We start from the raw sequence: 21,358 nt of genomic DNA on the forward strand, positions 1-21,358 counted from the left end.
TTTGTGAACCGCATGCTACTTACTGAGCAGGCCTTGCTTGGCATGTTGATGAATTAACCGGCGTTAGCCTACTCTTTAAGGCACAAGGGGCAGCTTTAAGTCCCATCAGACAGACAGCGCCTAGAAATAATCACAGGCCAATTGTGGCATATGGCGATTTTTAAACACATCCGAAGGGTTTCTTGCGATTGCCGAAAACCACTTTATACTCAAATTTAAAAAGCTCTAACTAAATCGCTTAAGTACTCAAAAACAATATAAAAAATATTAAAAACACCACTCCCGACGGAAACTCGAACAATCACACAAGAAACAGATAAACTGGGTCCTGCAACGGTCATATTTCCGGATATCAAGACATTAACCTTTTTTATTATGACATATGTAATTACGGTTACCCGTAAGTGCTAAATATTATTACTAATAAAGTATAAAATGTGAAATTGAATTTACGAATAAGACAAGGTATTTGGTTTTTGCAAATGCTTTCAATTAAAATACATAAAATGCAAAATATTCTTTCAGCATTGCATTATTAAACATAAATCTTTAGTCATACAAGAACCAAGTAAGATAATGTTGCTATGACGTTCAAAACATTAACATTATTATTTTGCATAGCCATGTCAATTTCAGAAGAATAATTCAAAATCTGTTTCAATGTGGTTGCAACCTACTACGTACAGAAATTGGAATCCATCTTTAGTACTTTAAAATACTGGCTACTCAAAAATTTGGAAGGTAAACAATAACATTTCTTTTAGTAATACAATCGTTGGAAAACATGCTGCACAAAATTCCTTAAGCCGTGAAAAATTCGAGTTTAAGAAAGAAAAGACTACTCATAAAAGCCTTTACTTCATAAGAGAATACCACTCATCATTTAAGAGAACCACTCCACATTGTAAACTTAATTGGTAAAACTTCCACTCAATTTTTAAATGAGGTACATGAGGTCAAGCTATGTAAAAATTTGAAACATATGCAAAGAAGTGACGTTACTACATAAATTGATTTCCACTGTCATGAAACCTGAGAGTAAGTTAGAATTTCGTTTATACAATTAAACTGTGCAGATTTCAACCCCAAATTTAAGAAAATCTCGACTCAATGCACACTATATTTCCATTTAAGTAGTATAAATACATTTGAACAAGAACAAATAAATGAAAAACAGCTATAACCAACAATAAATGACTGAAATTTCTACCTAAAAGTGAAATTTGACACCAGATGTTCTACTTTCAGTCCGGCAATAACGGGGCAAGTAACCATGGCTATCAAACTTTAAACATAAAATATATAATGATACAACGTACACAGTAGATCACATCGGGCACAAACCGTATTAAATTATCTTTCATGAAAAGTAAACCACTCAATATGACCCCGGTGAGTGAACTACCACAACTGGAGGGCTGTTCTTTTCATCACCGTATTTCATCTCCACGTAAATTCCTTAGTTCTTACCAAATTGCAAAGAAAGGGAGTATATAATATTATAATAACAACTAACTTTTTGTGTTTTAAGGAAGAATGAAAGTAAGAGGAACATGCAGGCCCATCTACAATCCGCCTCATTGAACTATGACAAAATAAACAATGTATGGGTTGAGAAACAATGTCAACAGCACAAGTAGAATATTCCAAACTATTGCAAGAACCACAGAATAACCCAGTATTTTACCATTATAGGTTCCTACAAAATGAAATTCAGAACATCCCAATAAACATACTTCCTTCCTCTCGTGACAGGCATGAACGACAGTAGTTAACTTGGCAAGAGGAAGCACAGAAGAGAAGGTGAGAGGTATGGTGCGATGACACATCCCAGTAAAAAATAGGGGACTCCTTTGCGAACAGGGGAGCAGTAAGCGACTAAGTCTTGAACCACAAAAGGTCTCAGAAGTTTAAGTTAATTTTTATCACTGCCAGGAAATATTACACAAAGAATGCAGACAAATGAGATAAGTACACCCACTGGAAACAAAGTAACAAGAAATAAACTCGCACATTTTGACAGATACTACCCAAGGTGAGGGCATCAAATTAATGGGAAGAACTAAATAGGAAAATCCCCAACAACACAAAATATGCAATAACAAAATAAAGACTAGAATAGAACCAACAGATAGGAGCATCGCAAAAAGTTTCACTAAAAAAATTCCACTGCTGGCAGCATGGGTGATGGCTGAGAAATATTGGTAATATTAATGAAAATTGCAAATTATATAAATTATCCAGCCATACATTATTATCTGTACATAAAAATTGACACGGTTTGATTTCCAAAAGACCATTTACTTAAAAGAATTAATATTTCATTGATGCACAGAAAATATAAGTCACTTACTGAATTGGAAAACTTAAGACATTCCTTGAAAAATAATTTTATGAAAAACCTTCATTGTCATTTACGTGGTGTCCAATCCAATTATATAAACTTGGTAACACATCTTTCATCTCAATTCATAAACAAAGAAGGTAGTTCCTGGTAACCTCAATTTTAAATAAATAGCAATATATTTAAAAATAAATTAATTTTATTTCAATGTGAAAAATAGATATGGAGGTTGAGAAAAGTTATTCATACAACTGAAAAACACATCAACCTCAACACCAAGGACAGTTTCAATTTGCTAGTAAAAACAAACCACTGACCTCACTAGACTTTTGATTTAGGAAAGATACAACCATTTCATTAATGGAGCATGTTTTAAGAATTCCACCAGCATACATAAGTTCTCCAGGTTGCAGAAAAATAGTGGGCAACTCATGATTTGAACTTGAAATATTTTATCAGAAGTGACTGCAATACCAAATGAAAAGACACCAAATTAGTCATGTGCAGAACAGAAAGAGGACAGAACATAACCAAAAGAGAAAGTAGAACATTATGTAGTTTTAGTCGTAAAGGCAAATACATCATACTGAACTAGGTTTGATATGAACAAATTATTTAAAATTTAGTATTGCAGCCATTCAAATGAAGCATGTAATCTGGAAGGCATAGATTCTTATATGGCAGGAGTCCTCAGTCTGAAATGGTTATGTGTCACACTGAAATACATACAAAACCATACAAATTTTAGAAACATCTAAACCACAGCTATGAGTTCAACCTGACAGTTAGTTTGATAGGTGATAATAGAGCTCACCAAGCCCAACAGCATGTGTGATTCACATATTAGTGTAGGGCAGGACTTTTCCTTTCCCTGTACACCCCGAGCCCTCAAGTCCATAGTCCAGTTGCTCTACCCACTGGACCACCACGTTCCATTTGGAACATATGTAGTAAAAAACAGACACCTTAAATGAACAGAGTCACGCATTACATGATAACTTAAAGACCTCCATCTTCAAATAGAAATGATAATTTGTTAATATAATATTCCATCGGAGTCATCACTCTGACACATAAGAGCTGCAACACTGCTTTCATATGCCAGTGCCAAATCCCCTATTGCATTATTTCTGGCAAAATTAACATCATTACTGGTTATATTATCATCAGTCACATCTACCACCGCAGACATAGCATTAGGATTGTTAGCTTCATCACAAATGTCTGGAAGAATTTCAGGGTATTTTGTTACAGGTTGAGATGGAAGGGTATCCAAGAAGTTAGTCTCCAAGCTGTCTTCTAAGCCATCATTTGGATGAATACATTCACTTGATGTCATAGTGCAAGGCTCCCTGCTGAGACTTTCCACAACATCATTTCCATTAACATTACAGCAGTTGCTTAAACATTCGTTTAAATCTGCATCTGAATGGACAACTTTTCCTATCTGGTCCGCTGGTGGTCTCAGAATGCCACAATAAAGTTCCAACTCTTCACTTCCCTGCCCCACTGGAGATAAACTGTTCTCATTACAATACTTTTCTTGAAGTCCCTTATCTATTTTGGAAGAATTTGAATCAGTGGACGCAATAGAGCTTTGAAGTAATTTAGAAGATTCTGAAAGATGAATATTCTCACCCATAATGACTACTCCACTATCACGAATTTCTTCCATTTTAACTTTCTCGTCTTCCACCTCATCCATGACTGACTCGGGAACTAACTCATTACTCAAATCCTGAGTTTCAACCAGAACTACCGGTGATTCTGATGTTGATTCCTCCAGTGGTAATAAAGGCACAGAAATAGAGGGCAAAGGAATTGGTGAAACAGTAATTGACTCCACCGGGACAGCAGGTAAAATGAATCTGGGTTTTGAGTTACCCTTTCCAGTTTTTGATTTATTTGAAGATATAGATTTCTTTGGCTGTTCAAACATGGGCTCTTTCTCAGGTATAGCCACAGAGCAAAAGTCACACCACCTATGTGTTTTCATGTGAATACGCAAATGCCAGATCATAACAGATTCATAAACAGTTTTAAAAGAGCAAATTTTGCACTCGTGTGTCTTCTGTTGACTACCCAAATAACACTTCAAATCCTCATCAATATATGCTGTCCTCTCCAAACTTACAACTCTGGAACAGCTTCCAGAGTCACTGGCACGGCCACTACAGGTTACTGACTCAACCACATTCTCTGGAGAAGACCTACTGATTTCACACGTCCTCGATCCCTCACCAATGCTATCTGGCTCTATGGAAGGCTGATCAAAGCATTCATTTGCTGTATTTTTTTCTTCATTCCATTCTAGCTCAGAGATGTGTCTTAGATCCTCTGCTTTTTTAAAGGATTCATCATTTGAATCTTTATCAGGAAACACCATTGATTCTTCCGCAGAGCCATCCCTGGACAATGATTCATCTACGTCTGCAACTGGATGGCAAAGGTCAAATTCCTTGGAAGTACTTTCTGCATCAGCCTAGAAGTAAATACATTAAAAACACACATTGCGGATAAACATCACTAAATGCAGCAGAGATTAGGTACATCGGCGAGTGCTCGCAGTAAATGAGAGAAGATGAGGGGTCATATACAATTGGTTCATGAGAGAAATTGAAGTGGATACTTTATTAAGGGATTAATAATGAAAGGATATTTCAAACGTTTGACCATATCAAAGGAATGGATGAGAGTTCAATATACAAGACCAAATTATTTAAAAGGAAAAATTGGACTGAGAAAGTCATGGGAAAAAGGTGTGGACAGTCAAGGAGGCAGACGCTAAAAGTTACTTTAATTTTCCCAAGCCTTAGTTCACAACTCCCTGTAGCAACTGGGCCTAACCAGAATGTTAAGAATTACTGTCATTGCAAAATTTTACAAAACCACATTGCATAACTGCATGTTTCATTGAAGAACATTGCATTTGTGTCATTTAAACAGAACTAGACTGATTTACCGATGTGACGTTCGCAGTTGATTTTCAATCATATGGCCATTGCTCGCTAGTTTGCATTCCACTGACAAAAATCAACAAGAAGCCCATGTCACATTGTAGACTTCACAGGCAAAAAAATGTATAGTAAAGAATCACCGAATACACAAGATAATAAAAACTAATCATTAATAACTCTCATATCACCACAGCAACCAACCTAAACAATTTGAATATGCCTAATAAGAGCTAATACCAAAACTAAAAGAAAGTGAAAAAGTGGGGGCAAATTTATTTTTTTTTAAAGGACCACCAAAAAAATTAGTTAATTTGAGGTGAAAATATTTTTAAAAGTATGAGTTACATTTAAAAAATTAAATACATACATCTCTTAACATGATAATAAAGAATACGTAAGCACCAATTTAATCATGGTAACAGAAAATAAAAGATTCCTCACAGGAAAAAGTTTGAAGTACAACTCATATAGCAATAAGAGATCTCTAATGACAAAAAAATCAAATACGATCTGTTTATCAAATAATGTGGACCCAAGAGAAATAATTTTGGCTTTAATATGAGTCAAAATGAACATTACTTACACGGATCTTCAATACCTGCTACCCTCTAAGCATTTATCCACTCATGGATATGTTGCAGTCTCTGAATTAGCTAAATTAATTTCAATTTTAAAATAGTTTTCAACTTCCTTGCGGGAGAAAGGTTTTAACATTATTTTTGTTGATATATGATATTGCCCCCCACCCCCTCCCCCCAGAGGTTTTCTAGATCCACTTCTGGTTCCTCACTACTTGCAATTCACTCTATCTTTTGATAATTGGTCAACCCCAAGAAAGAACAAATATGTTTCACTTTTTCATGTTCTCATTCAGAGCTGCAGGGGATTAAGAAATGGAAAGTGTTTGTGGTCTATTTAAAAACATTAGATAAGCCTTGAGGAAATAGGTAAATGTGAAAAGGAAGTATCCCTAGAGTCACCACCACATTAATGCCATCTGATAAATCCTTGACGAAAGTGACAAAAATGAAATGTGGTGCTTATACCAGGTGTTGATTAATACTAAATCAACCTTTAAGAACAAGTCAATTGCTTTCTCCCCAGAATCATTACTTTTTCCGAAACTGTACTCCACTACTTTGTTCCCATCTCTTCCCTCACCCACCACTGCTGCAAACTGCCATCACTAAAAGAGTATTTCTCTGGGGAAACATGCCCAATTATTTTCTCTAGTTGATTTATACACCATTTACTTTTTCCTACCTGTGATAACTTGTATGCATATAGACCTGAATAAGAAAAAAATTTATTTGGTTCAGCTTGTAGCTCTACTAATAATATATCACTCACCTGATCTATGTACGTGGTGTGTTAAAAAAGTAACAGGAATTTTGTAATTTCGCAAAGTGCACCATGAGTTCTTGCCACAAGGGCAAGCAATCCACAAAGAGTACCACTTGAAAGTTCAATGCCATTTGTGAGAAGCAATACGAAAAAATTCCTTATTTGGGGCAAAACAATTCATGGCTTTTGCACTACCATGACCTGCTCAAAACTTCACTGCTTGTTTGTAAATTTTTGGCCAAAAAAACCACTGTAATAATGTCCTAGCCTCCATATTTCCCAGACATGGCCATGCATGACTTTTTTTTATCATCATCATTAGTATCCATACTAAAAAGAAAGACTCGTACTTTTCCACAGATTTTATTATACGGTACAACGCGTTTCACCGACTTGCAGCATCATCAGGTACAAATTTGAAAAACAGACAGAGCAAGAATAAGAAGTACCCTCAGGACAGAGTGGGGGCGGGGAGGGTTGGAAGGATTTGAGAGGGGTGGGGGCTCGCAGGTGCGTTGATGGATTGTTTTGACCATTTCCAGGCTGGTTTCTCGGAGAGGAGTGGGGAGGGGTATGGGAACAATTGCTCATTACAGAGTGTCGTGCTGGGGTTTACCAAGTGCCTTCTAATCTCTAATTGCTCGAGAGCGTCCATTTTTAATCCTTTTGGGAGTGTGTGTAATATCTCTGGGACAAAGTCACTGCTGAGGTCGAATTCTAGTAAATGCTTGGCGAATAGAGAGTTGTTATTCTGATTTTTGTGACACCTAGCGTGTTCCTTGACTCGTAACTTGATATTCCTACCGGTCTGACCAACATAAACACTGTTCGATGCAACAATTTCAGAGTGTAAAAATCATTCGCCTTGACTGGGATCCCAGTCAAGGCGAATGATTTTTACACTCTGAAATTGTTGCATTGAAATGCACATTAGCGGATGACTCCGTTAAAAGTTACTGTTGCAGCATCTCCCGCAGTTTCTTTGGAATAAACGCTGTTGCAATCCTCGCATTTCAGTTTATAAATGCCTGATTTGAGAAGGCTATCCTGGGTGTCTTTTCCATTGGCTAGAAGTTTGGAGAGGGTTATGGGTGGGTAGAAGGCTGCTTTGAGTGAGGTGGGTAGGCAGTTGGAAATCCTATACGAAAGATCTCCCAGAAATGGGATCGAGCACCACTTAAAATCTTTAGATACTGCGGGCTGTGATACGAAAATGCTTTTTATGGCCATTGCTTTTTGTTTTTTCCGTAGTAATGTGCCAACTAGTTTGGGGTTGAAACCATTGTTGGTAGCTAAATTAGTGATATTCACGAGTTCAATGTTGAAGTTTTTGGGGGAAAGGGGGATGTGTAGGAGGCGGTGGATCATGGAGTGGAGGGCTGCCTGTTTGTGAGAAAAGTGGTGTGCGGAATCATTAGAAATTATGTGGTCTGTATATGTAGGTTTCCTATAAATTGCAAATTCGTGTCTATTATCCCTAATTGTGATTGTCAAGTCAAGGAAGTTGATGGTGCCGTTGACGTCTTTTTCCATGGAGAAGGAGATATTCCGATGAAGAGTGTTAAGGAAATTAAGTAGAATATATCATCATTAGTATTTCAATACCAGGATTGGTTTACTGCAGCTACTAAATTCTCCTCTATTGGAATGCAAGGCTGATTATTCTAGGAAGAATAATGCATTGGTTTCCCGTTGCCTTCCACATCGCAGTACTGTGGCCGATATTGCGAACTTCACTCTTGCCCACAGCTGTGGCAACTGATACCGGGCCGACCCACTCAGTCAGCACTGGTGGCGCAGACCGAGCACCACCACCACAAAATGACACAACGCCACCTACAGCACCAGTGCCTAATGAGATCAGACACCCTTGAAGCTACTTCACCAAGGTACCAGGAGCAATAATTATTCCTCCTGTCACATAATCCCTAGGGGTCATCAGGCATGCCTGTTTTCCCATTACACCTACTTAAACCCATGTTATCTATGGAGAGGGTTTAAACCATTATAAATTAGAGTTGATATGAAACTAAACTTAGGTTATCAAAGAACTATGGCATAATTTCTAGCAAACTAAAAATGTTTACATGGGTAAACAAAATGAATCAGGCATGACTGTTAGGAACTTACTGCAAAAATTGATTGAACATTCCAGGTAAATGATTGTCAAAAAATTGTGTGAAAATATATTATACAGATGGCATTTACCGCATTCTCTGCATTTATATGAAATTATAATTTAAAATTCAAAAGATATTCACCAACCTTCTCAAGAAATAACTCTTCTAAGTCCATCACATAACTCCTTTCACCTAAAAAGAAAAAATGCATTAATGCAGAAAATTTTGTAAGATGGATGGATATATATGCAAAACTTGGTAGCACTTGACAGCTCAAAGTGAATGTCAGGGAGGCAGAAATGCAAGCGTTTTTGCATGGAAGGGATGATTGAGAGAGGTGAGAGAAGAACACATGGAAGGCAGTACTGCCAATTTACTCACATTAAACCTTAAGAACCCCCATGGCCAATTATAATTCTCCCTGTTCACAACAACTTTTTCAAACAGTGACATATTATGCCTTTGTGCAAATACATATGACTGTTGAATTTCTTTTCATTGCGCCCTTCTAGCTCATAATCCTAAAAGGGTAGCCATGTGCAAACATCATTATGCTACATTGACTCAAATTATAACTCATGAAAAAAGTAATGTATATTTTTATTTATGAGCTCAGAAACTTGCTATAAGTTTCTGAGTGGATATCAATATTGTGTCTTTTGCTCGCAGTCTTGTAATTTAATCACATAAAATTTTAAATTAGCTCTACTCCTGTAATACCAAAATTATATTTAAATCAGCTATCAAGAATTTTAAGGTTAAATGGCAAGAACCCTTATATGGAATAAGTTGATAACAATGAGCAATCAGACTAACACAAAGCAGAATACAGCTTTGATTTTTTTCAAAATAAAGAGATAGCTACAAAGAATGAATAAAATGAAAAAAATAAATGAATGAAATCTTTGCATTCTATTTACTGATTGTGGTCATCATATCATTTAAACTCTTTTTACATAAAGGCTTTACAATATACCGCCGAGACCGAGATACGAGAGGAGGGGGTGTTTTTATCTGCGTTAAGGAAGGCCTTCGTAATGTACTAGAATGGTCCGATAAGGACCATGAAATGATCTGCGTAAAATTATTAAGCGAGAATAACAAAAACTTCTTAAACATCATTGCCGTTTATAGAAAACCCACCGATGGCCTCCAGGTAATAGAGGCCCTTGCCGCGTCGTGCACGGAAAACCCAGGTAGTCGAACCCTAATAGCGGGGGACCTTAACCTCCCCAACGTTCATTGGAGTGGCCCCACGGCAAGAGGTGGCAAAGCCCAAGAGCTCGCTAATCGTCTCATTCAAAGAGAGGGTTTTACCCAAGTTGTAAACAAGCCCACAAGGGAGGGGAACATCCTTGATGTGTTTCTAGCTAGACCATACAATATGTTCTCGGAAGGAGAGGTAATTCCTGGTATAAGCGACCACTCAGCGGTATGTATCAATATTCAATGGGAATTCCGGGTACCCGAGAATAGGGTAGTAAGAAATTCGGTGTGGAGATACAGCAAAGGAGATAGCAATGGGTTCTGTACCTTGTTGAAGGAACGTTTTCAGGACTGGGCTTGTACAGGGGGAACTGTAAACGACATCTGGAACAGTTTCAAAGACATTGTCAACGAAGGGCTGGAAAAATTCGTTCCAAAAATGACTCTCAAAAGTAACACCGACCCCGAGTACTATAACTGCGCAATAAAAAAACTAAAGAGAAAGGCTAGGAGGAGTCACTCTATGATCAAGTATGGGAACCCATATCTGTGCAAATATAAATCGATAGTAAAAGAACTGAATAGGGAAAAGAGGGTAGCAAAAGAAGAATACTTAGTGAACATTCTCACTAAAAACAATACAAATAAATTTTACAAATACTTAAGAAGACGAAAAAACAGCCAGGTGAAGGTAGGCGTGATCCAAACCGAAAGGGGGGACATTATAACAGACGATGAAGGAAAAGCAAATGAGCTCAACAAGTGGTATGGAAGTGTTTTTAGCAAGGATTTCAGTGGAAACCTCCCCCCACGTGTTTTTCATGTTTGTGAAGGGGAGAACGTATTATGTCCGGGTGAACTAGTCATCACACCTTCAAAGGGTAATATTGTTATTCCTAAGTATATGAAAATCTGTGACCGTGAAGTCATGGACAAAGTGAAAAAGCTTAAAGTCAACAAATCGATTGGCCCTGACAACATCTCTGGAGACGCACTCAAATTAGGGTCAGAGGCAATGATACCGTATCTGCGCACCATTTTTAACATCACGTTAAATAATCATCAAATCCCCGATGATTGGAGGAAGGCTTATGTAATACCAATTTTTAAGGGAGGGACCAATAGCAGTGTAGTGAACTATCGCCCCATTAGCCTAACGTCTGTAACCTGTAAACTAATGGAGAAGAAGGTCGCAAAATATCTACGTGACCACTGGGAGGATAAGGACTGGCTATTTAAATACCAACATGGCTTTCGCAAAGGGTACTCATGCGAAACCCAACTACTTGAACTCTGCCAGGAAATATCAGACTGCTTAGACAAAGGTAAAGAAATAGATGCAGTTATACTCGACTTCTCAAAAGCCTTCGACAGGGTTCCCCATGACAGATTGTTAGATAAAATTGGAAAACTAAATATTGATAAAAGAGTACTACTATGGACGAAGGCCTTCCTACAAGATAGAACCCAGCAGGTTCGTGTTGGGCACAAAATCTCAGAAGATCCCGCGTCACATCCGGAGTACCTCAGGGTAGCGTGCTTGGTCCTCCTCTGTTTCTTTGTTACGTGAATGACCTTGCTGAATGTGTCAATTCCAAAATACGATTGTTCGCTGATGACTGTATACTCTATAGGGAAATCAGCAGCAGCAGTGATCGCGACGTTCTGCAGGGTGACATAGATAACGTGGCTAATTGGATCAAAATCAACAAAATGGAGATAAACATTGCAAAAACTATCCACATCTCATTCTCCAAAAGGAAGGCAGGTGAGGGAAGGGTATATAAAATAATGGGAGAAACGATTGTAACAAAAGATAATTGTAAATATCTAGGGGTACACCTAAGTAAAGACTTAGGGTGGGGACTTCACACAGATTATGTGGTAGGCAAGGCCTTTAAATCGCTCCACTGGGTCATGCGGAGCCTCAAAGGAAGCACTAAATCAACTAAAGAATTGGCCTTCAAAACAATTGTAAGGCCTATTGTCGAATATGCGACCACAGTATGGGATCCCTTTGAAATAGCGCATGTGAAAAAATTAGAAGCAGTGCAAAGGAAGGCTGCCAGGTACGTTTTAGGGCGACATAGGCAGACTGACAGTGTAAGCGACATGCTAGGCTCACTAGGATGGGGGTCACTAAAGAACAGACGGAAGCTGAATAGACTGTGTGCCATTTTTAAAATATTGAAAGCTGACGGAGGCTGGAAAGAACTGAACGAGAGTGTAAATAAGCCATGTTATCTCGGCAGGAATGATCACCCGCTTAAAATCAAATACATGCCCCAAAGGACAAACACCGCCAAGTTTTCGTTCCTAAATATGGGAATCAAAGAGTGGAACCAGCTGCCTGATGAACTCTTTAAGCCCTTACCCAAAAGCATTAAATCATTTAGGCGTGAATGCAAAAGGTATACATGATGGGATTGTTAAATGCAATACGGCAGAAGCTGTATGGCTGTATCAAAATATATTGTTTTTTCTCATTTTTTTATTTTGTAAGTCTACTATACGACTATTTAATGACACTGTGACATGTTTTAAGAATGACTACTGTTTGTTATATCATGTCATTGCCACCCGGCTTATCGCCTAACAGCAATGTATCCCAAATAATAATAATAATAATAATAATAATAATAATAATGAAACCATTACGAAAAAGTGAACCTGAGTATTTCTACCGTACGGATTTGATTGTTTCTATTTTAAAAGAACTAAAAGATGCATATGTAAGGATACTGCAAATAAGAATAATCTTATCATCTGTATTCTGGCTTGATGAAGAAGCCTGGTTCTAACAGTTTGGTTGAGGAGAATAACCGAAAGAGCACTTAAAAAGTAGGTAATAAAGGAAGTAATCACAGGTGTCCTAGTGGGCACTTGCAGTGGCTGCCAATGTTAAGCCAGTTTTTAGACAAATTCTTCCACCACAATGGCTACTTCTTCAGAAGTGCCACCAAGGTTTGTGATGCCTGTACATTTCTATCAGGCATTTACTACGAAAGGGCTTAGCTACTTCCAAATTCTAGAGTCACCACCTCACCTCAATTCTTCTATACATCTCTACTGCTTTCAAATTGTGTTTATGGACATCACAACTTCATTTCCATGCTCTATTGCCCTATTGATTTAATGAGATCTTGTGCTATCATTACCATAAGTTTTTAGGCAGACATCAGCACATCAATACTTAGGGTTCTTGAAAATGTTCATTACATTGGCACTTAGTGGCAGACAGGCACTCAAGCGACTATAATTTTATTACATTCCCCCGGCCACACACCTTTTTGGTGGCTTGCAGGGTATTGATGTAGATGTACATCACCCTGAGAGGCTGATGCTGAAGAATGAATGAAGAATGCTGGCCAGCCACAGCAAATGCCAAAATAACAAATGTTGTCACCTTTCCCTTATTCTTGGAAAGCTAGTCACTACCAACAGACTTTTGGAAAGTACAATACAAGTTCATTTGTCTATCATATCTTTAACTGCTTGCTTCAAGACAATAAATGTACTACAATATAATCAATTCCTCAACTACATTGAATGGTGCTTCAAGATTCCTCCCTCCTCTTTTATGCTAGCACCTTCAGTAGCTTGACAGTTTACAGTTTCATCAGGACTCACCCTGACCACTGAACGTTTTTGCAATGGATGAGGAACTTCAAAAGCAAATGACTGATTAGTTTAATAGAATTCACAAAACTTTCTCTGGAGAGGATTCTTTTTCCCTTTACAGTTACAAAATTATTACAGTCTATTTTTTCACAGAAAAGAAACTTAAGGATCAAATGCCTACCCAATAAGAGTAGCTGCCCTAGCTTCTGACTTCAAAATAAGGGGAGGATCATTCAAGAGAGTGCAAAAATTACTACACAGGTCCTTTTCTTAAAACATTCCCTATTACAGGCCCAAATTAAATAAATTAACCATCATCAAGACTTCATACATATTTATCAAGGTATTATGCCAAAAACAAGTGGTATGGAATTACTAATAAAAATTAAAGAACAAATCAGCAAATATAACTAAGGTAACACAAAAACCTACATGAATGGCTAACTTATAACATCTTAATACATTCAAAGAAATTTTTTTTAATGAATAATGTTACCCCATTATACATGGAGGTCCATAAGTACCCAGCCTGCCCTTGAGATGTTGGTAGCTGTATGAAAAACATCACTGTATTGGAAAGCATGAAATCTATAAAGCATGTGTTTCAAGTTTGAAGATGCCACCTTGTTTAGTATTTGTTTGGCAGCCATCAAAAGTGAATGTTTTCAGCAAATTTGTGGAAATGGAGAAAATTGGTCATCGTTATGTGATACAATACTTTTATTTGAAAGCCAAACCAATATAAAAGCTGAACTGGATTCTACTCTGAGCGAGTCTGTTCCTTTGTTTAAAACAGTAAAATATTGGGTAGCAGAGTTTAAACGAGGACGAAGGAGCTGTCACGTCGAGCATCGTATTGGTCAACCAAATGAGGTGACGACTTCAGAAACGGTGAAGATAATCTACAAAGTGATACTGGATGATCGTCGGCTGAAAGTGCACGAGCTATCAGACATAGTAGAAAATTCAAAAAGTGTGGTACAACACATATTAACTGAAAATTTGGACATGAGAGAGCTGTGCGCAAGATGGGTGCTGCATTTGCTCACACTTGAGCAAAACCAGTGTCGTCAAGATATTTCAATTGAGTGTTTAGCAAGTTTCACAGCAACAAAGCAGAATTTTTGTGTCATTTATATCCATCGATGAAACATGGGTCCATTAATTCACATCCGAGATAAAAGAACAATCAAAACAATGGATTCAATATGAAGAACCACCTCCGAAGAAGGCGAAGACCATTTCATCTGCAGGCAAGGCCATGGTGTCGGTTTTTTGAGATGTGGGTGAGATAATTTTCATTGAATATCTTGAAAAAGGGAAAACTATCAACGGCGAGTAGTATGCAAACCTATTGAGATGTTTCAGCGAAGAAATCAAGCAAAAGCAGCCGAATTTGGCTAAGAAGAAAGCGTTGTTCCATCAAGACAATGCACCAGCTCACAAATCTGTTATTGCAGTGGCCAATATTCATGAATTAAAGTTTGAATTGCTACCTCATGCATCCTATTTGCCAGATATAGCCCCCTTGAATCATTTTCTGTTCGCAAACTTGAAAAAATGGCTCGGTGGTCAAAGATTTTCCAACCGTGAAGAAGTGATGTCGGCAGTTAATGGCTATTTTGAGGAGCAAGACTTTTTATTATAAAAAGGGTATCAAAAAAATTCAACATGCTGGGAAAAGTGTATAGAGCTGAAAGGAGATTATGCCGAAAAACACATACATTTTATTCCAAAATTTTTGTGTTTTCTTTGTTGGGTCGGGTACTTCTGGGATTACTCTTGCGTACCAAATCACCAATACCACAATATCAGGGCAATGATCCTATAAATCAAGGTGATCTAATAAATCAAACATTTGTATGGATTTATGATAAAACATAAGCTCACCCAATCCTCTGGAGAATCTCTCCAGTATCTGCTCACTTTTCACCAACCTAGGCATGTTCGACAAGTCCTGCTCTTCACTATTTTCTTTGGTACATGCTGAAATAGCTCCCTTGAGTATTTTTAGTTCTGCTTCCACCCTGTCAATGAAGTTCAACAAGGAACAACACCTTCTACAAACTACCTCACCATCATCCACACTATTTTCAAAACCCAAAACTGCATTAAGGCACTGATGGAGAAGTGTCCTGGAGGCTTCAGCAGGCACACTCAGATGGACATCAAAGCCAGGAGCAATCACTTTGCTGCACACAAAACACCTCGTAACCACCTCACCACTTTCCACAGGTTGAGTCGCTATGCAGGTTGATGCCTATAATTACACAGAATGGCAATCATGGCAAAGAAAATTCATTTTTTTTCAATCCAATATTTAGTCATACACTACTCAACATAGTAATGGCTCTCTAACTGGAGTTCACAAAATGATTGTTCAGAATATAAATAAAAACACTGAAAAATTCTCCCATAATTTCCACAAACATTTCAGTTTTGGCAGATCTTATATTCTGGAATGCCTTTAAAAGCCTTTGCATCAAGGGATCTATCCATACCTAACCACCCACCTTATTGCTATAGTGGCCTGGAGTGAAATTTCAATATGCAACATCCTCTATTCTTCTTTCATCATGTGCGATAACGTTTGAATATGTTGTTATATCTATAATTTGGCACCTACAGGTATTTATTTCAAAAAAATCAAAACCTTCTAAACCTCCCAGTCATAAAAGAGGATTTTACACCTCAAACTTCTTCTGTCAAGGACACAATAATATAAGACATAAACACACATTTAAGCCTTCAACTAAAGACTTATAAATTAATAATCTCATTTTTTCTGTTAGTCCAGTTATGCACATTTCTAGGCTGAAAATTATAAGAAAACAGACTTGATACAGCAGCTTTTGATATACATTCTTTATGGACACATTTCAGCAACAGATATTGAGGGTCATAAGAAAGTCTTTGTTAACATTTAAGGCTTTTTTCTAAAGCTAATCCATTAGTTTTGGTATACCATTATTAACTGATATTATTACTAATCTTATTACTGACAAAAAAATGCATGCCAGTGCATACTGATTATCATTCTTTCTCAATAGACCCTTAGGACAATACTAATGGAAGTAAAATCATACTGTACGGCAATGGAAAATTCACAATTGATATTTTGGCCGAATCACAAATAGGTGAACTGTTTAAGCATACCCTTACCTCCTTTGCAGAATTTATTTCTTGTACACCATCATAATTGTTTGGATTTGATTCTCCACCTTGTCTATTCAACACTTTTGTTCTTCCTCTTCGCTTGAGATGCCTGCGTTGTTTCACTTTGACTACAGGTAAAACTTCATTCTAAAACAGAGGCATGTTATATGCTAAGTATGCATCCAGTTGATGTAGAGTACATATATACTTCCCTTTAGATTAAAAATGAGCACAAATCCAAAAAAGAGAACCATTTGTCATTGAAAGACATAAATTTAAAAAGAGTTCCAACATGATGCAACAGTTGGATTTCTAAATGTATAATTTGCACGAGGAAGATATTGAAAATTGTGTAAAATATAATTGTGACAATAAACTGATGATGAATTACCTTAAATAATTTACTTATTAAATTTGAATTAAATAATGAATGCACTTCCAATTCATGAAATTAGTTAATCCTTTCATATGTAATGCATAACCGAAAATTATTGAACAGTAGTGGCCTTAATATAGGTATACATTCACGACCACCTATAATTAATTCAAAACTGTTGGATATATATTAATGCATGTATCATTTACCTATTTATTCCAAATATGAGTAATAATAACCATTATTAGAGTAAATATTACCATAAAATCTTAATTGGATATGAAATGAGGAAAAGTTTTCATGGACTGGAGGACATTGATTCAAGTACAGACTTGGTTCATTTTGATCAAAAAGATATAGATGCACAAGCCACACCACACAACTCTCCAGTTTCATGTCTTTCGCATAAGGATTTGAAAATATGGAGTAAGAGAATGTGGAGGTATCCCTGTGATTCGAATGTAGCAGGCACAGTACCAAGCAATCACTCTCAACTGCATAGATATTCCATTGCACTAATTGGAGCAGGATCCCAGCAAAAACTTTTAAGATTCCCAGGATATATTTTCAGAGCGAAATACAAGGAAAGGCATGATATCGGAAAAAACTTGAACCTATCCAAAAATAAAAGGGTGATAAATCTATTTTTGAAGCATTCATAATTTTTTTAGTTGCTTCTATTTTTATTTAATTTAATAATAATGAGTTTGCATCAACAAGGCTACACCCCCTTCTGTTTTCTTTTTGTGGCTGACTAATAACCAAGTTCTTCATGATAGGTGACATTGTGCTACTTTCTACAATTGTGACCATCATAATATGTATGTACCAGCCAGCCTTCCATCTAATACCAGGCTTCACACCTCCCCTCAGGGCTTGTGTACATTTTAGTTCAGCTAGGATCATCCCATTCAATTCTCTTCTGTCAAAAAATGTTAATGCAATAAGGATCTACTCATTGGTGGCTGGTGGTATTTTCTTAGAGAGTTTATTTATTTTTGAGTACGGCTGGGAAGGGATACAGGAAAGAGCCTAATCTGGAGTTTATCCATGTTTTTTGATAATCTGTGCAACCTTTGACAGGCCATTAGCACAGAGAATTGGGAATGTACTGTAACTCAACCTACCTTTGATGTAGGTTTAGAGATTATCTCCATTACATGCACAGCTTTCAGCCTCTTCACCTGAGAGGGCCTTTCATGAATTCCATCAAAACCACACCCATAAGTATTAACACTTAGAAAATGTCCATCTTCAACTCCCATCTCAGAATCTTCAGGAATCTATGAATGTAATGGAAAAACTGTTAAAAATAATATCACACAGATATTAGCTCCAAATATGATACAATGATAGGTTATGACATTAAAACAAAGTATTTAACATATTAAAATAAAACTTTGAGGGGTAATAAAATAAACACCACAGATACGAAGTAGATCCCATAGCTTTGGAGACATTCTTTTCATTCACCCAAATGCCATCTATGAAATATACTCTCTCAATGCTGGCTGCCTTGTTTGGTCACATGAACATGAATAACACCAGACTTTTAGGGTTACGAATCCAAATCCATATCACATGGCAGCTGTTTTATTAATTCTGAAGGTTCCCTTCCTTCATTTTGGAAACCTGATGAACCAGAGGTCGCCCACTCAGATGCCAGAGAAGAACTCATCAAAGGTATAGCAAAATAATCTGTGGCATGCACTCAACTGGAAAAATATGGACTTCCATAAGAACATAATCGCTCTTATGATGAAAAAAGAGGGCAAATAAATCTGAAACCATCCTAAGAGTAAGCCTGGCAGCATTCATTGAAGACACTGACAAGCATTACCTACATAAGGATGGAGCACTGGCTGGTGAAAGAGGATGGAGTGAAGAGCCATATTTAGACTTAGAAGAAGACACAAGACTTAAGAAGCTGAGATTACACTGAGAGAAGGAATATGGGTGGGGACTCTTAAAAGGAAATGCATATTAGAGAAAATGGAAAATTTGCTTTAACATTTCTTCTTCTAGCATGTGTCATTGTTCCCCTTCCTGACTGCACCCAGTCTCTCCCAAAGAAACCTGAGGAAAACACCCCATCTCCAAACCTTGGAGAACATCCTCCACCCTCCCCAACTCAACATTTTTTTTCTCTTTACCACTCTGCCCCTCCGAGGACTAAGTTCCTCCAAAGTATACAAATGATGTCCCTTTCCCATCCCTCCACACCCCTAAAAGTTTGGAACTATTTCAAGATGGCGTCAAAGTCACTCTTACCTGATTTAGAATTTAGGACAATTACAAATGGAATAAATTCATTCATTCCAGTGAGAAACTTGTAAGTTTTTAATTTTTTCAATGAAGCTGTCTTCCCCTTAAAGTCTCAATTATCAGTCAGTATATAATGAACTCAACATATTATAATAACAGTTCTCCTTAATGCAATTATTTCCTAATAACGTAATTCCAGTTCAATAACTATCCAATTAACATTCATTGGGATGCTTATTGCTTCAAATTTCCGTAACAAGACATATTTAATTACCCAATACCTGTTTAATATAAAAAATTGCTTAAATTGAAATGATCTTCCCGAAGAAGAGCAACACAAATCTTTTAGTAAAATTAGAATCACATTCAGAATTTCAACCCAAATAACTTTTTTCACCTATCCCCAACATTATCATTTTGATAAAAATGCAATGAGTTAAGCAGAAGTAATAGTGGTATATACAGGGTGGCCATAAAAATAAACGGAAAATATTTAAGGAGTTTCCAAAAGTTCCCGAGTGTAACTTGTAATTTTTCAAGGCTGTTTCCCCAAAATTTATAACATATATCACTCACCAACCTATGATAAAATATTTGCCATTAAAAAATATATAGTCTGGACTACTATGAATCAGTTTCTTATAAATAGAAACAATGCTTCTTTTAAATTGAACAGAACTTTCTTTTATTCATAGAGGCTTTTACACAATCAATTAAAGATACATAAACTTAAGACGGAAGCACACTCAGGGATAGCGCTGCAATCACAGATAATATGCTGGTAAACAGGAATCATGGTGTATCGGTCACATTACGAATATTCCAAGACATATATGTATTTTTTTGGGCTCATCTAACCTAATATAGTAACTAGTATTCATTCATTAGAAACAGTGACTTTTCATTTTGTTGACTTTAGGTATTCTAATTGTTAAACTCTAAAAGACCTTATGCCAAATGTAAAGAATGATTAACTTACAAAGGAATCATCACAGTCTTCATCAAAATGAAATTCAAGCCTGGGTTGAACACTCTGCTTTCTCTTGCTTCGTTTAATTGGGTTTGACACATATACTGTAGGAATTGCATTTTGCTTCAATTTTTTTAAACCATCCGCTCTGTGCAATTCATAGGCAGATGCCTCAAAGTGAGCCTATGAAAACAATAAAGATTATTTCATTTCTCAAGATTACAAAACATACCAAACATAAAATGTTTACAGCTGAAGGTATTACCGACAACACGGCACTTCAAATAACCATGATCTTAATCATACTTATACACTTAACCATACCTCCCTGCCAGAGAAAATATAGCCTAAGGAGAACCGGAGAAATAATATAATGGAATGATGAAAACTCCATTCATATGTGAATATCGCCAAAAATATGTATACTCTGAACACACGATGATCGACACAAGCGGTTGGGGAAAATACCAGAAAATGAATCGGAATCGCACCTTGATTTTTGTGTTGCCACCTATATTTGTGAGCTACTAATTACTCGCAAAAATTTCTTTTTACGAGTCTCATAATGGTGCGATCATTTAAATTTTTGGGCATGATACAACTGGTATGCAGATATTTTCCACATTGAACACTACACATATACTGCAAGATCACGGCTCCATAATGCCAAATAAACACAGCGTTAATAACAAAAATTACACAAATACTAGTTGCGGATGTGTTTAGGAAAAATAGTTTCGAAGTTTCTAGATTTTACACGGTTCACTGACATGATACATGACATTAATAAATTTTTCCCCTTTTCATTCATTACAGGTGTCATCATCGTCCCTACCTAATAACAGCAGGCTTCAAACAACTATTGTGGAATTTATCGTGTTTACCCAAAATGATTTCCTTCTTCGTTAAGAAGACAACGTGAGGAAAGTTTTACTTATACTGGGCTAAAATCTATTAAGTAATATGCCCCGTACTGTTACACCAAAATATAATTCTTAC

At 36.8% G+C, this 21,358-nt stretch overlaps 1 protein-coding gene across 2 annotated transcripts in view; it reads right to left on the reverse strand.

The window, feature by feature from the left end:
* Nucleotides 1-1,024: 1,024 nt before the first annotated feature.
* The window catches only part of LOC139698931 (uncharacterized), a 30,112-nt gene continuing 9,778 nt past the window's right edge, over nt 1,025-21,358 (reverse strand). Inside the window, exons 5-10 of one of the 2 annotated variants that reach the window (XM_071597885.1) lie at nt 20,369-20,542; nt 18,252-18,407; nt 16,755-16,895; nt 15,483-15,852; nt 8,911-8,957; nt 1,025-4,826 (exon numbers count right to left, since the gene is read on the reverse strand). In XM_071597885.1, coding sequence (XP_071453986.1) covers nt 3,381-4,826; nt 8,911-8,957; nt 15,483-15,852; nt 16,755-16,895; nt 18,252-18,407; nt 20,369-20,542 — 2,334 coding nt within the window. In that variant the 3' untranslated portion in view covers nt 1,025-3,380. The remainder of the gene's footprint in view (nt 4,827-8,910; nt 8,958-15,482; nt 15,853-16,754; nt 16,896-18,251; nt 18,408-20,368; nt 20,543-21,358) is intronic. The other variant, XM_071597886.1, reaches the window with a different exon arrangement.

Source organism: Hetaerina americana, unplaced genomic scaffold (genome assembly GCF_022747635.1).
Source record: "Hetaerina americana unplaced genomic scaffold, ioHetAmer1.1.p SCAF_9, whole genome shotgun sequence".
Lineage (NCBI taxonomy): Eukaryota > Metazoa > Arthropoda > Insecta > Odonata > Calopterygidae > Hetaerina > Hetaerina americana.